The sequence below is a fragment of the Hylobates moloch genome, unplaced genomic scaffold, assembly GCF_009828535.3.
Source record: "Hylobates moloch isolate HMO894 unplaced genomic scaffold, HMol_V3 SCAFFOLD_13, whole genome shotgun sequence".
NCBI lineage: Eukaryota > Metazoa > Chordata > Mammalia > Primates > Hylobatidae > Hylobates > Hylobates moloch.
This window is the reverse complement of record NW_026652288.1, coordinates 104,035,848-104,048,746: the sequence shown is the minus strand read 5'-3', so window position 1 is coordinate 104,048,746 and position 12,899 is coordinate 104,035,848. Positions and strand designations below refer to the sequence as shown.

Below are 12,899 nucleotides of genomic sequence, written 5' to 3'. Positions count from 1 at the left end.
ATGAAAACTTGAAAAAAAAAGCCTCATTTTAAAAAAGCTCTCTTACCATTCTCACATTCTAGTTTAGAGGTTAAAAAATAGATCAGAATTCTGGAAATAGTATATCAGAATAAAATTGAGATTTTTCTGATTTGAGGATCATCTTGAGAAGGGTTAGATTTTTAACTCATTCAGAGGGCCTAATATTTAAAGCAGGATGATTTTATGCTTAGACAGGGGACATGGTGAAATGGCATAGCAATTGCTCTTTGGTTACTGTTCTTTTCCTTTATGAGACAGGTATGTTCGGCTAAGGCAGCGGCCGTTTGTCTTTCCTCTGCTTATCACTGTACATTTTTCTATCAAATGCTTTGGTTGCTTGTTTTATTGGGATCCTTTTTTGGTTTTCTTAGCAATAGAATGAAAACCTCAGAACTCTGGGTAACTTAAATGCAGGTATTTTTAATCTTTTGATAATGAAGAGCTCTTATCCCTTAAAAGATTCAGATGTAATCTTTGGCAATCACTGATTTATTTCTAGGAAACCCCACTTGTGAACTTTCTATCTGTACAACCCTAGGGACCTGGGACTCCCTGTTTCTTGCATGGGGTGATGTGAGAGCACATATTTTTTTCAAAAGAAGGTGTGTCTCTCTTTGGCAGTCCCTGTAGCCCTTAGGAGACCTGGGTGGGTGAGGGAAACAGCACACTTTTCTCTCAGTTATTGGAAACCGGTTTGGTGGTTCCCACAGTCTCTGGCTCTGTGACTCTTCTTGATCGTTGGCAGGCTCTCAGCCAGTTGAGAATCATCACTGCTTTAGGGACCCACTTCGGGTTATGTGAGTATGTAGCAAGCACAAGTTGGGAATCACTGATCTAAGTAATTATGAAAGTAAGCTGTTAGCAACCCAGAAGGGGTAAGGTCATGCATATATGATGACCTGGGGGTGGGTCTCACATGCTGCCATCCCTATGAGGGGAGTACATTTCAAGAGCAAAATAGCAAACTCTTGAATCATCATAACTGCTGTTGTGGTAGATATTCTGAATACCAAAAATTAAAAATGAATTTAAACTGTCAGTGGAAACACAGCAGTCTGCATTTTAAAAACTCAGAGCTGTCCAGGCACATAGAAAAGTTAACTGTCTGAAGGGAATAGAATGTGGTTAAGTTTAAAGAATATGCTTAGTATTATAAATGTTGAGTAATGAGTTGTTTACCATTTATAATAAACTGTTAAATGTATTTCTGGGAACATTCCATGGCAGCATATTCTGGGTTGTTGTTTATGTGTTGCGATGTAGACAAATTATATTTGCCTTGGGAAAAATTCTAAGTAATCAAAATTATATTTAAATATTAAAAAATCATATTGAAGTTCAATTTGTGTTAGCTGTATTAAATATCTTGGTCACTATTGTTCTTGGAACATTTGCTTTTGACAACACATTTTGAGATCTAAGAAAGGTACATTAACAGTGCATTAATTAAGGTTTGTTAGAAACTAAATGTTAACAAAAAGTTTTGTGTGTGTATGTGTAGGTAGCAACTTCCTTTTGTATTATATTAATGCTTTTTAAATGTATTCAGTCAGTGAAACCAATGATTATAATAGCACCAACACTTTCATTCAAGGAAGCATTTAATTGAGTCTTATAATTTGTTTTGCATGGTACAATGGTTCTACTAAAATATACTTGTGTAATAGGTACTAGATGATTTAAAAACAAAAACGGAGAAACCATTTAAAAAGTTCCATAGCTTGTTATACAAAATATGCATTGCTAATAGTAGAAGCCATATATTGCCATTGTACTGTTGTAATACTTAACAGTGCTCATCTGGTGCTACCTGTAGACTATTTGGTATTAACGTCTGCTAGACCCTTCTTCCTATTTCTTCTTGAATGTATAATGTGTGCCTTTTAAGTTACTTCTAGTGTTGAATGGTAAAATCTTTGTGGTATTTTTGTATTATAATCTGCACTTTACACTTTCTTGGAAAGGAAAATTCCAGACTATCCAGTTTAAATAGTCTTTTAAAAATATTTATAATGTTTACAATAAATATTTTACATATTTTAATTCAACCTCTAAAAATTAGAAAAAATATTTTATATGGTTTGTTGCTATTTAATGTTGCTCTCTTTATTTATTTTCTATCTTTTAGAATGGTTAAAATGAGAGTAGCAATGTTTGTCTTTTGATGTGGAAGTAAACTTTTACGAAACCATGGGTATAATTGGATTGTCTTACCAGCTGTTCCAACGTATCATCCTTTTATTTTAGTCATGTCAATATGAGTTAGATGTTACTCTCAGCCACCTGTTAATCTCTTCTTACTATTTTTTTCTTTTTAAAGTAGACTGATTAGGTTTAATCGATTGATTCAGGTCAGGAATAAATTCCTAGGGCTAAATGAAAACTATATAGAGATGTTAATAAGTTGCTTTTTACCTAGACTAAACACAAAAAGTGACTAAAATGTATTAGATTTCTTTTTCTTTTTTTTTTTTTTTTTTTTTTGAGATAGAGTCTCGCTCTGTCGCCCAGGCTGGAGTGCAGTGGCGTGATCTCGGCTCACTGCAAGCTCCGCCTCCCAGGTTCACGCCATTCTCCTGCCTCGGCCTCCCGAGTAGCTGGGACTACAGGCGTCCACCACCACACCCGGCTAATTTTTTTGTATTTTTAATAGAGAATGGGTTTCACCGTATTAGCCAGGATGGTCTCGATCTCCTGACGTGGTGATCCACCCGTCTCAGCCTCTCAAAGTGCTGGGATTACAGGTGTGAGCCACCGGGCCGGGCCAAAAGTAGTAACATTTTTTAATTCAAAAATCTTGGCTTATGCTGTTAGACCTTTTTACTAGATCTTTATTCCTGTCCTCAACTTTTTTCTAATTCTCTAGCTTTTGGTATGACATCTCTTGCCTCAAAAATCTCACTTTTTAAAAAACTGACAAAACTTACTGCACTATTAACAACATCTGTAGCAATGAGTGTGTTATAAGATGGATGCAAGGTATCTTATAGGAGATAATTATAAAATGTTACAATAATAATCAAAAACAGTATTTTATGGTTGAAATCTTGAGAACAGAATTATGCCAAGCATTTGTGTATAAGGCTAATGTTTAGCAGGAAGCATTCATGATCAATGATTTATCTTGAAAATAAGATTCCTTTGTCTGAGGGATTGATCTGTATGTGTGTGTATATTTAGTTTCTCATGACAAAATGGTATTTGGTCAGAATTAACATCAGTATCTATAATCTATTTCACGGTAAACATGTTTGTACATATACACGTTTATTTTTCTAATTTAACAGATGTCCTTGGTATTTATTTGCATTTTGTCATAGCATTCTTGCTCATATGACCTGCAGTAAAACAAAAACCCAACTTTTAAATGCAAAACTGATTTTAAAGCCATTTTCTTTTTTTTATTTTTATTTTTTATTTTTTATTGAAACAGAGTCTCGCTCTGTTGCCCAGGCTGGAGTGCAGTGGCGCGATGTCAGCTCACTGCAACCTCCACCTCCCGGGTTCAAGCGATTCTCCTGCCTCAGCCTCCCGAGTAGCTGGGATTACAGGCACTCACCACCACGCCTGGCTACTTTTTGTATTTTTAGTAGAGACGGGGTTTCATCATTTTGGCCGGGCGGTCTCAAACTCCTGACCTCAGGTGATCTGCCTGCCTCGGCCTCCCAAAGTGCTGGGATTACAGGCATGAGCTACCACGCCTGGCCTTAAAGCCATTTTCTAGGATTTTGTTGTTAATTTTTGTAGAGACGTAGTCTCGCTATGTTGTCCAGACTGGTCTTGAACTCCTGGCCTCAACCAATTCTCCTCCCACCCCCCCACCCAGCTTCCCAAAGTGTTGGGGTTATAGGCATGAGGCACTGCACCCAGCTAGATTTTTATTTTATGAGTTTAGTAAGCAGTGGATTAGGTGCATTAGTTTTAATTACGCATTAAAGTTTGAGTAAAAAATTACTTTTTAAAATTGCTTTTAATTAAAAGATAGTATTATTTTTCCATATCTGATTATCAGTTTGTCCTGATTATCAGTTTGTCTTGTTAATAACTTGCATCCATCCAAAACATTAGTATTGGGTTTTAGTCATTTCTTTTGGCCTTTATCAAGGGAAATATTTATTTAAAGAAAGTCTCATTTACTACACCTCATTTAGAATGACTCTTTCTCCCCCTCATGTGTTAATAAACGTGTTTCTTTACATTGCTTTAAAACACTTGCATCTTTGCTCTTTTCTAACTCTGAGCTTTCTTCTGTGGCTGCATCTGAGGTGCTTTTTTCAGGTATAGTTTTTTTTTTCTTTCATTACATAATTTTTCAGCATTTATTTTTAGTTGCCCCTTTTCTTCCAAAAATGCTTATCTGAACAAAATTTTAATGTAATGAATTATAAAATAGTACTAGTAATAAATATGAATGTTGTTTTATTAATACTTGTGTAAATGTTTAAAGTGTCTTTATTTTATTTCATGCAGGTGATGAAACTTACCAGGACATATTTCGTGATTTTTCCCAAATGGCATCCAATAATCCAGAGAAACTAAATCGTTTCCAGCAAGATTCACAGAAATTCTGAATTTTTTTTTTAAATGGGAAAATATGAAATCTGGTGACCCCCTAATATATACAGCTAAAAATTCACAATTTTTTACTGCTTTGATTCTACTTAATTTTGGTAGATATTGAAAGGCTTGGAAAAAAGGTACCCATTCATGTATTTATAAATTAAAACATAGTTATCTAGTAGTTGGAGAGGAACCTAGTTTAGGACCTCTTTTATTAAAAAAGCCTATTTAAAGGGCTGTTTCTGTAGATAAAAGTTCAGTCTAGATTTAGGCCATGTCTAGGTTACAAGATGATAGGAGGTTAGACAAAAATGATTCTTTTGCCAATGGGTGGTAGCATTGATTTTTTTCCTCCACGCATCTTGCCCAGGATCATTCAGTCAAGCATGTCTTCATCAAGTGGGAGCCAACTGTCCTGCCTGCCTCAAGAATATGTTTTTTCTTTAGCTTCCCTGATGATCTTTGGTGGTTCAGAAATAGGTGTGTGTGTTTATGTGTTGTTGGTAACCTAGCTTTCATACACATAATATATGGTTTATTAGAACCAGAGAATGTGTTTTCCCCATTTGTTCATAAATGCGGTTATACTTCTTAGATGACAGGTTATTGTCCAGTACTTTAATGTATGTATGTATAATGGCTGTACAGGTAGACCATAATTCAGTCCTTTAGATTTATTTTATGCAGCAAAAAGAAGCTCTTTTTTTTTTTTTAATCACACACAAAAAAAACCCCAGTTCAAAATGTGTAGTTCTTCATTGTTGGGTTGATTCCCCAAAACCTTGACAGATGTATCGATGGAATAAAACTGTGTCTTAAAGGTTACTTGAATGTCACAAAATTATGCTTTCATCAAAACTTCAAAGGAAAAATCAATTTATAAAATAATGTAGGCCATTTTTGTATTTGAAATTTGTCCTTTTAAAGATACAGTTTTGCTGTTGCTCCTAGTGAAAGAAAAATCTCTGTACAAAGGAGAAAAAGAACCCCACTTATTCGTAGTTAATACTAAAATATATAGCAATAAATTGCTGTTTATTTTTTCTACATCTATTTTGTGTACTTGTACACAGTGTACATTCTTTTAAATTATATTGTGTATATAGCTTTAGTATTCGGTTACATGATTCACAGACCCCTGAATTCCAAAATGTTAGGGATAAACATATTACCATTTATATGCTACAAATTAGTCTGATTCCATCTTTGAAATGTCTTACAAGTATAAAATAATTAATTTGCTTTTTTTTTTTTTTTTTTTTGAGATGGCGTCTTACTCTGTCACCCAGGCTGGAGTGCAGTGGCACGATCTCAGCTCACTGCAGCCTTCTCCTCCTGGGTTCAAGCAATTCTCCTGCCTCAGCCTCCCAAGTAGCTGGGACTACAGGCACCCGCCACCATGTCCAGCTAATTTTTGTATTTTTAGTAAAGACAGGTTTCGCCATTTTGGCCAGGTTGGTCTCGAACTTCTGGCCTGAGGTGATCAAGCCTGCTTTAGCCTCCCAGAGTGCTGGGATTACAGGCGTGAGCCACCGCACCCAGCCTAATTTGCCTTTTGATTCCTTTCCATTGTTGTCAACAATTAAGTTTATTCTTCTTTTAGAAATTATATGTAAATGATATTATTGATACTCTTTCTAAATAAGAGGTTTTAAAATATATAAAAATTTTATGATCCAATTGTAGATAAATTTTCTAACATTTCCCAGTCACTAGAGTTTTATAAGTTGATTAAACATCAAATCAGAATCTAGCCAAGCAGGAATTATATTGAAATAAGTTCACATTACAGAAAAGGTTCCATAATTTGGCCAAATTGCATGCATGTAATGCTTATTTAGTAATAGTCACTATATGTTAGATAAAGATAAAAATATATTTGTGAATTATTTCTGAGGAAATGCTAACTTCCACAGCATTGTATTTAATTATGACAATAACAGGAACATTAAATCTTTATCTTTACTGTTTCACCTCAAATTCATAGATCATCTGGCTTTTTAGGCACCTTCACTAAAGGCAAAAATCTGATTTGTAGTTTTTTATTAGCGTGTACCTTGAAATTATTTGACCAAGAAGCTCAAAGAAAAGAAGTATGTTAAAGAAAAAGAGAAAACCTCACTTTTCCTTTATAGTATCCCTTCCTGTTTTAATTCCTAAAGATCCTGACCTTTATCTGAGGAAGTCTAGGTAGTTTTCCTTTTGGATCTGGCCATTGGTGCGTGCTCCATTCAGATCACCTCTGGAATCTCTGTGGTTGTGAAGGCAATTCCTTATGAGACTCTTGCCTCCTGTGGCTTAAGTGATGAATTGTTAATGTGGCAGTAATTAGTATCTACTTAAATTTAGTGGTGAGAAATGTATTTGAAGTGCCTTAAAGATGATCATGGTTCAGAATATCTTCAGAGAAATCAAAATCTTTAATATTGCAGGGAGGCTAGCAGTACAAATACACATTTCTGTGGCTTGATCTCTTGAATATGCTGAGACCCAATTTGGACTACATTTGGCAGAAGTGATGGAGTAAACAGCAAGGCTTTAAATTAAATTAATAGTTACAAGGTAGGTTGTCTCTTAGGTGAATTTAGCCATGTCAACTACTAGCTTTTATATGGTATGTAACAAATCTAAATTATGTTATGCTGTGAATTATTCAGTGCATTATAAGAAATCGTAGTTTAAACAATGTTAATCATGCTTTTGGGCTTCATTAGTCAATGTGATTGGCCTTTTATTTTCTTTCCATAACTTATCTGCTATTATTAGTTTCTTATTCCTTATTATTAATCTGTTAGCTCATTATCATTAGCTTACTAACTTAAAAGTTAGATTAATATCAAAATAAGAATAGCAGCACTATGAAGAGTTAATAAAATGCAATATCATGTTAGAGCTAGAATAAAAGTAATTGAGCAGTTATTTGCAAATGCTTCATTATAACATTTATGTGCTTAAGATTTCTAAGGTTTTAAAAAGTTACCTTTAATACAATCCTTAGAAACTCAGAAATTTCCTGATATTCATTAGATTATGGTGTTTGCCTAATTTTTACCGGTTTTCACTGTATATTTTAATGAACTTTGATTGGTTACTTTTCCAGACATACAGATTTAATTTGGAGTATGAACTTTGGTTCTTCATGAGTGCATTTTGAAAAAGAAAAAAATACACATTCAGAATCTGGCCAATTTAAGTTTGTATTTAAAAAATATTTTATGCATGTTAAGTATGGTCGCAGTAAATGAAATTGTGTTTAAGACTAAATTTACTACCGTTTTGAACAATCAGACATTCCCAGATCATTCTTATATTGTCAGATAACACTTGTGTATAATATCACTTTGGACCATGGACATGAGCTGGAAAAATGATGTATCTTTGTAGATTGTATGTGCAGAATGACTTTAGAACCGCATGATGCAGCAGAAGGAGCACTGGACTAGTCGTCACTACCCGTTTTGGATTCAGGGCTCCTCACAATTAAAATGAGTGTAATGAAACAAGGTGAAAATATAGAAACATCCCTTTGTATACTGTTTTGCCACTTTCAGTGTACTTGGCATTGCTTTATCTCACTGGATTCTCACGGTAGGATTTCTGAGATCTTAATCTAAGAGCTCCAAAGTTGCCTGCTTTTTTGATCCTTGGGTGCTCCTTTTGTTTTACAGAGCAGGGTCACTTGATTTGCTAGCCGGTGGCAGAGTTGGCACCATTACCCAGGTCTGACTGACCACCAGTCAGAGGCACTTTATTTGTATCATGAAATGATTTGAAATCATTGTAAAGCAGCGAAGTCTGATAATGAATGCCAGCTTTCCTTGTGCTTTGATAACAAAGACTCCAAATATGCTGGAGAACCTGGATTAAAGTTTGAAGGGCTAGTTTGGGATTTGAAGACAAAATTGTAGGAAATTTTACATTTTTGCAATAACAAACATTAATGAAAGCAAAACATTAGAGAAGTAATTTTAATTCACCACATACTTATCAATTTCTTGATGCTTCCAAAAGACATCTACAGATACGGTTTTGTGGACATCTTTTTCTGTTTACATAAATTTATCCACTTAAAATGTGATAATGTGGAGACAAAGCAAGATTTGATTACATAAACTTTTCTCTACATTGGTCTTTTCACTGTCTTATTTGCTAACTTTTCTTATTTTTCTTCACCCTCCCCACCCTCCATTGGATATTAAACAGGGAAAGCTTGCTACATTATAGATTGTTGGCACCATTTATTTTACACAAAGGCTAAAGGTTAACTTTTGGAAATGATGAGCTACTTTTATATATGTGTTTACTCGTGCTTTGTGATATTTCTGGATCATTCCAGTCATAAAGACTTATTACATGTACTATTTCTTGCTACCTGTGAAAAGGTATATTTTAAAGAATGTATAACCAACAGTCCATTTACTTTTTATTAGTATGTAGAGGATTTGTATCTAATTCATGAATGTAGTTTTACAATAGTTTGTCATTGTAAATGGAGCAAAGTACATTATCTTTATTCTAAAATGTACATTATGTAAGAATTGTAAATATACTTGATTAAGTACTTTGTATGCCAAAAAATTACAATAAGTCAATAAAAATCTCACCTCTGGCTTAGTTCTTTCATGGTGATTTACATTTTCTTGTGAAATACACTGTGAACATATCTGTCAACAACAGTTATTTTTAAGGTATTTCTTTCCAACCCTTTCAAATCCACATTCATCCTATTTGCTGATTACTTCAATCAAGAAATCCATTTGGATCTTTTAAGTATATAATTCTCTTTGTTCACGAAGCTGTTATGACCCCTAATTCATTGGCAAAAAGATAAAAGGGTTTTTTGGGGGGGGTGGGGGGAGGAGCTTGCTCTAAGTTTTTTCCATTATGATTGACATTAATGTTCCTAATCTATGCAACACATTCACATTTTATCCTTTTAGTAAACACACACACACACGTTTGTCTGTGAATTGGGACTGAAGGAATGGAAGGTTGAAAAAACCAAACGAAGTGAATCACCTGCATTTGCTTTAAAAAAAAGCTAATTGAAAGCAGACACATAAACTTTTCAATATAACTTGCTTTATTCAGCTTCATTTCACTTTCAGAATAATTCTGTGGAGAACCCACATCAATAGTCTGTAAATATTTTTAGTGAAAACAGTTTAATTTTTCAATTATTGCAAAAACAAAGCTTTTTGCTTGTGGAGAAATGTTAAGCAGCAGCAAGAGAATCATCCGCAATTCCATTATCTTACTTGTGCTGTCCAAAATGGAACTCACTAGCTACATGTGGCTACTTAATTGGAATTAGACAGAGTTCATTTCCTCAGTCGTACTGCTACATTTTAAGAACTTTTAGCCCCATGTGGCTAGTGACTATTGTTTTGAACAGGGGAGATTGTAGAATATATACGTTGTCACAGGAAGTTCTACTGGATAGCACTGAGGGAGATACTGTTACTTTTTTGGTGTATACCCTTCTAGACCTTTGGGTGTGTGTATTCATTTATATAATGGGATCATACTGTTACCCACTTCTTTCACTTAATAGATGGGGAGAACTTAAAATTTATGGACAATTTCAAGCATGTAGAGGTAGAGAAAATAACTTCAATAGCTGTAAGCTCATGGCTTATATTTATTCTCCTGCCCATTTTTCCCCTTTCCTGGACTTTTTTTGGAACCAGATCCTAGACCTTTCACCAGCAAATCATTTCGTATGTACATCTAAAAGTTAAGGACTGTTTAAAAAATCGTAACACTTCTTAAACTGTAAAACTACATAATCAGTATTCAAATAGGTTGTCTCAAATATGATTTTTAAAATTGATCGTGCAAATCAGAATTCACATAAGTTCCATACATGGCAGTTGGTGAATATGTTTCTTAGTCTCTATAGGGTTTTTTTTCCCGTTTATTACCATTACTGTTTTCTTTTTTTGGAAATGGGGTCTCGCACTGTCGCCCATGCTGGAGTCGTGTGGCGATCGTAGCTCACTGCAGCCTTGAACCCCTGAGCTCAAGTGATCCTCCCACCTCAGTCTCCCACATAGCTTGGATTACAGATATGAGCCACCTCACCCATTTGTTAGTTTTTAAAATTTCTACCTGCAGTTTGTTGAAAACATCACTTTTAATGACTGCATTATTTTAGCTTTAACCACTTCATTGATGACCATTTGATTCCGATTTTTTGCCATCATGAACCTAGCTTTGCTTTATTTTTGTTTGTTTTTTGACACAGGGTCTCACTCTCTTTCCTCCGGCTGGAGTACAGAGGCACAATCTCGGCTCACTGCATCCTCTGCCTCCCGGGTTCAAGCGATTCGCTTGCCTCAGCCTCTCAAGTAGCTGGAATTACAGGTGTCCGCCACCACACCAGCTAACTTTTTTTTTTTTTGAGACAGAGTTTTGCTCTTGTTGCCCAGGCTAGAGTGCAGTGGTGTGATCTCGGCTCACCGCAACCTCCACCTCCCAGGTTCAAGCGATTCTTCTGCCTGAGCCTCCTGAGTAGCTGGGATTACAGGCGCTCGTCACCATGTCTGGCTAATTTTTTGTATTTTTAGTAGAGACGGGGTTTCGCCATGTTGGGCAGGCTGGTCTCGAACTCCTGACTTCAGGTGTTCTGCCCACCTCGGCCTCCCAAAATGTTGGGATTACAGGCGTGAGCCACTGCGCCCGGCTAATTTTTGTATTTTTAGTAGAGACGGGGTTTCACCGTGTTAGCCAGGATAGTCTCGATCTTCTGACCTTGTGATCCACCTGCCTCGGCCTCCAAAAGTGCTGGGATTACAGGCGCGAGCCACCGCGCCCGGCCTAACTGCTTTTTAAATATTGTCTCTCATAAGCCAATGAGGCATAGATACTAGTATTAGCCCCATTTTCTATATGGTGTAATTGTAGTTCGGCGTGATTAAGTAACGTGTGTAAAGTCCAGCAACCTGTAGTGGAAGAGCTTGAATTCCAGCCTGGATCATCCACCCCAGGACTTGCTCTCTTAACCAGCTGTTAACCATATGCTAACAGTTGTGGTAAAATACACACAACTCAGAGCTTGAGTGACTATTTTTGGAGCTAATCTTGCTAGACGCTTGGACTTGGAAACAGTAAGACTTGGGTTAGGATTCCAGCTCCATTATTTACTAGCCTACTAGATTTGGGTAATTCTCTAAATCTCAATTTTCTCCATTGTAAAATACTTCCACCTCATAGAGTTGTAAGGATCAAATGAACTGCTCGAGTATGGTAATTCTGCTATTTGGGTTTTTTCCCCAAGGTGAGTAGTATGTGTGAACTTGTTGCAGGCCTATTTCAGAGGTCCAATGTTTTCCAGAAAAGTGCTGCTCCAATAGAAAAGGACAAGAGTTAAAAATGGGATGGACCCACACTTTGAGAAATGATGGCATAGCCCAATAAACTCTGAGAGACCAATTTATATGTGCGTTTGTCCATTATTTTCACCTCCTCTCAAGCACGCACAGCACTTGCACGTGTTTACTTAAAAACTACTGGTATAGTCTCAATTCTTAAAAGACTGTAGTACGTTTTTATCTAGTTAGCAGTGTGCAACTGTCTAGGGTCAAAATTGCTACTGGCTAGCTGTGTGACTTTGGGCAGGTGATCTCGGTGTGCAAAACTCCCTGGTACTCCCAAGAAGGCTGTTGATAAAGTGTTAAAAGTCTGTTTATAAAACAAAAGTGGATGAATGTCGCCCTCCAGGGCTTTGCGGCGCTGGGGCTCCTGGAGCAGCCTCGCAGGTTCGTGCGGGCGGCGGGGGCCCCCTGCTGGCCACATCCTCCAGCCTCCCTCCGCTCGGCCTCCGGCGCGACGTGCGGCCCGGGCCATTTCCTCCCAGGGCAGCGGGAAAAGAGAGGAGCTGCCGGTTTAAATTGCCTAGTTCCAGCTCGTGTGCAGGGAGAGGCCGAGACGGCTTAAAGCCTCCAAGAAATTGAGGGGAAAAAAAGGTGCAGGGATTAAAGTTTTCCCTCTTGGTGCCTCCAGCTTCGCTTTTGGCTAACTTAAGTTTCTCTGTTCGGGCGCCTCCATTCCTTTCAAGACTCAGCTTGGGTATCTTCTGGGGCTCGCCACGTAGGGCGCCATTTCTCAGCCGGGCCAGCGAGCCAGCCCTCAGCACGCTGGGGTCCTCAGTCCGCCCCTCCCACCGCCGGGCGGCCCTAGCCCCTAGCCCCGCCTCTAACACCCTCGGAACCTAGGACCCAGCGGTTTCGGCACGCCCGGCCCCGCCCCTCCGCGCATCGGAGCCCGCGATTGGCTCCAGGCGGCGCGGCCCCGCCCCCGCCATGGCCGCCGCCTGC

General features: G+C 37.3%; 1 protein-coding gene across 3 annotated transcripts in view; it reads left to right on the top strand.

The window, feature by feature from the left end:
- Positions 1–9,204, top strand: part of ACAP2 (ArfGAP with coiled-coil, ankyrin repeat and PH domains 2) — a 178,488-nt gene extending 169,284 nt beyond the window's left edge. For all 3 annotated transcript variants that reach the window (XM_032171944.2, XM_032171943.2, XM_032171939.2), the window contains one exon: positions 4,492–9,204. In XM_032171944.2, the coding sequence (XP_032027835.1) occupies positions 4,492–4,592 (101 nt within the window). In that variant the 3' untranslated portion in view covers positions 4,593–9,204. The remainder of the gene's footprint in view (positions 1–4,491) is intronic.
- Positions 9,205–12,899: the final 3,695 nt, after the last annotated feature.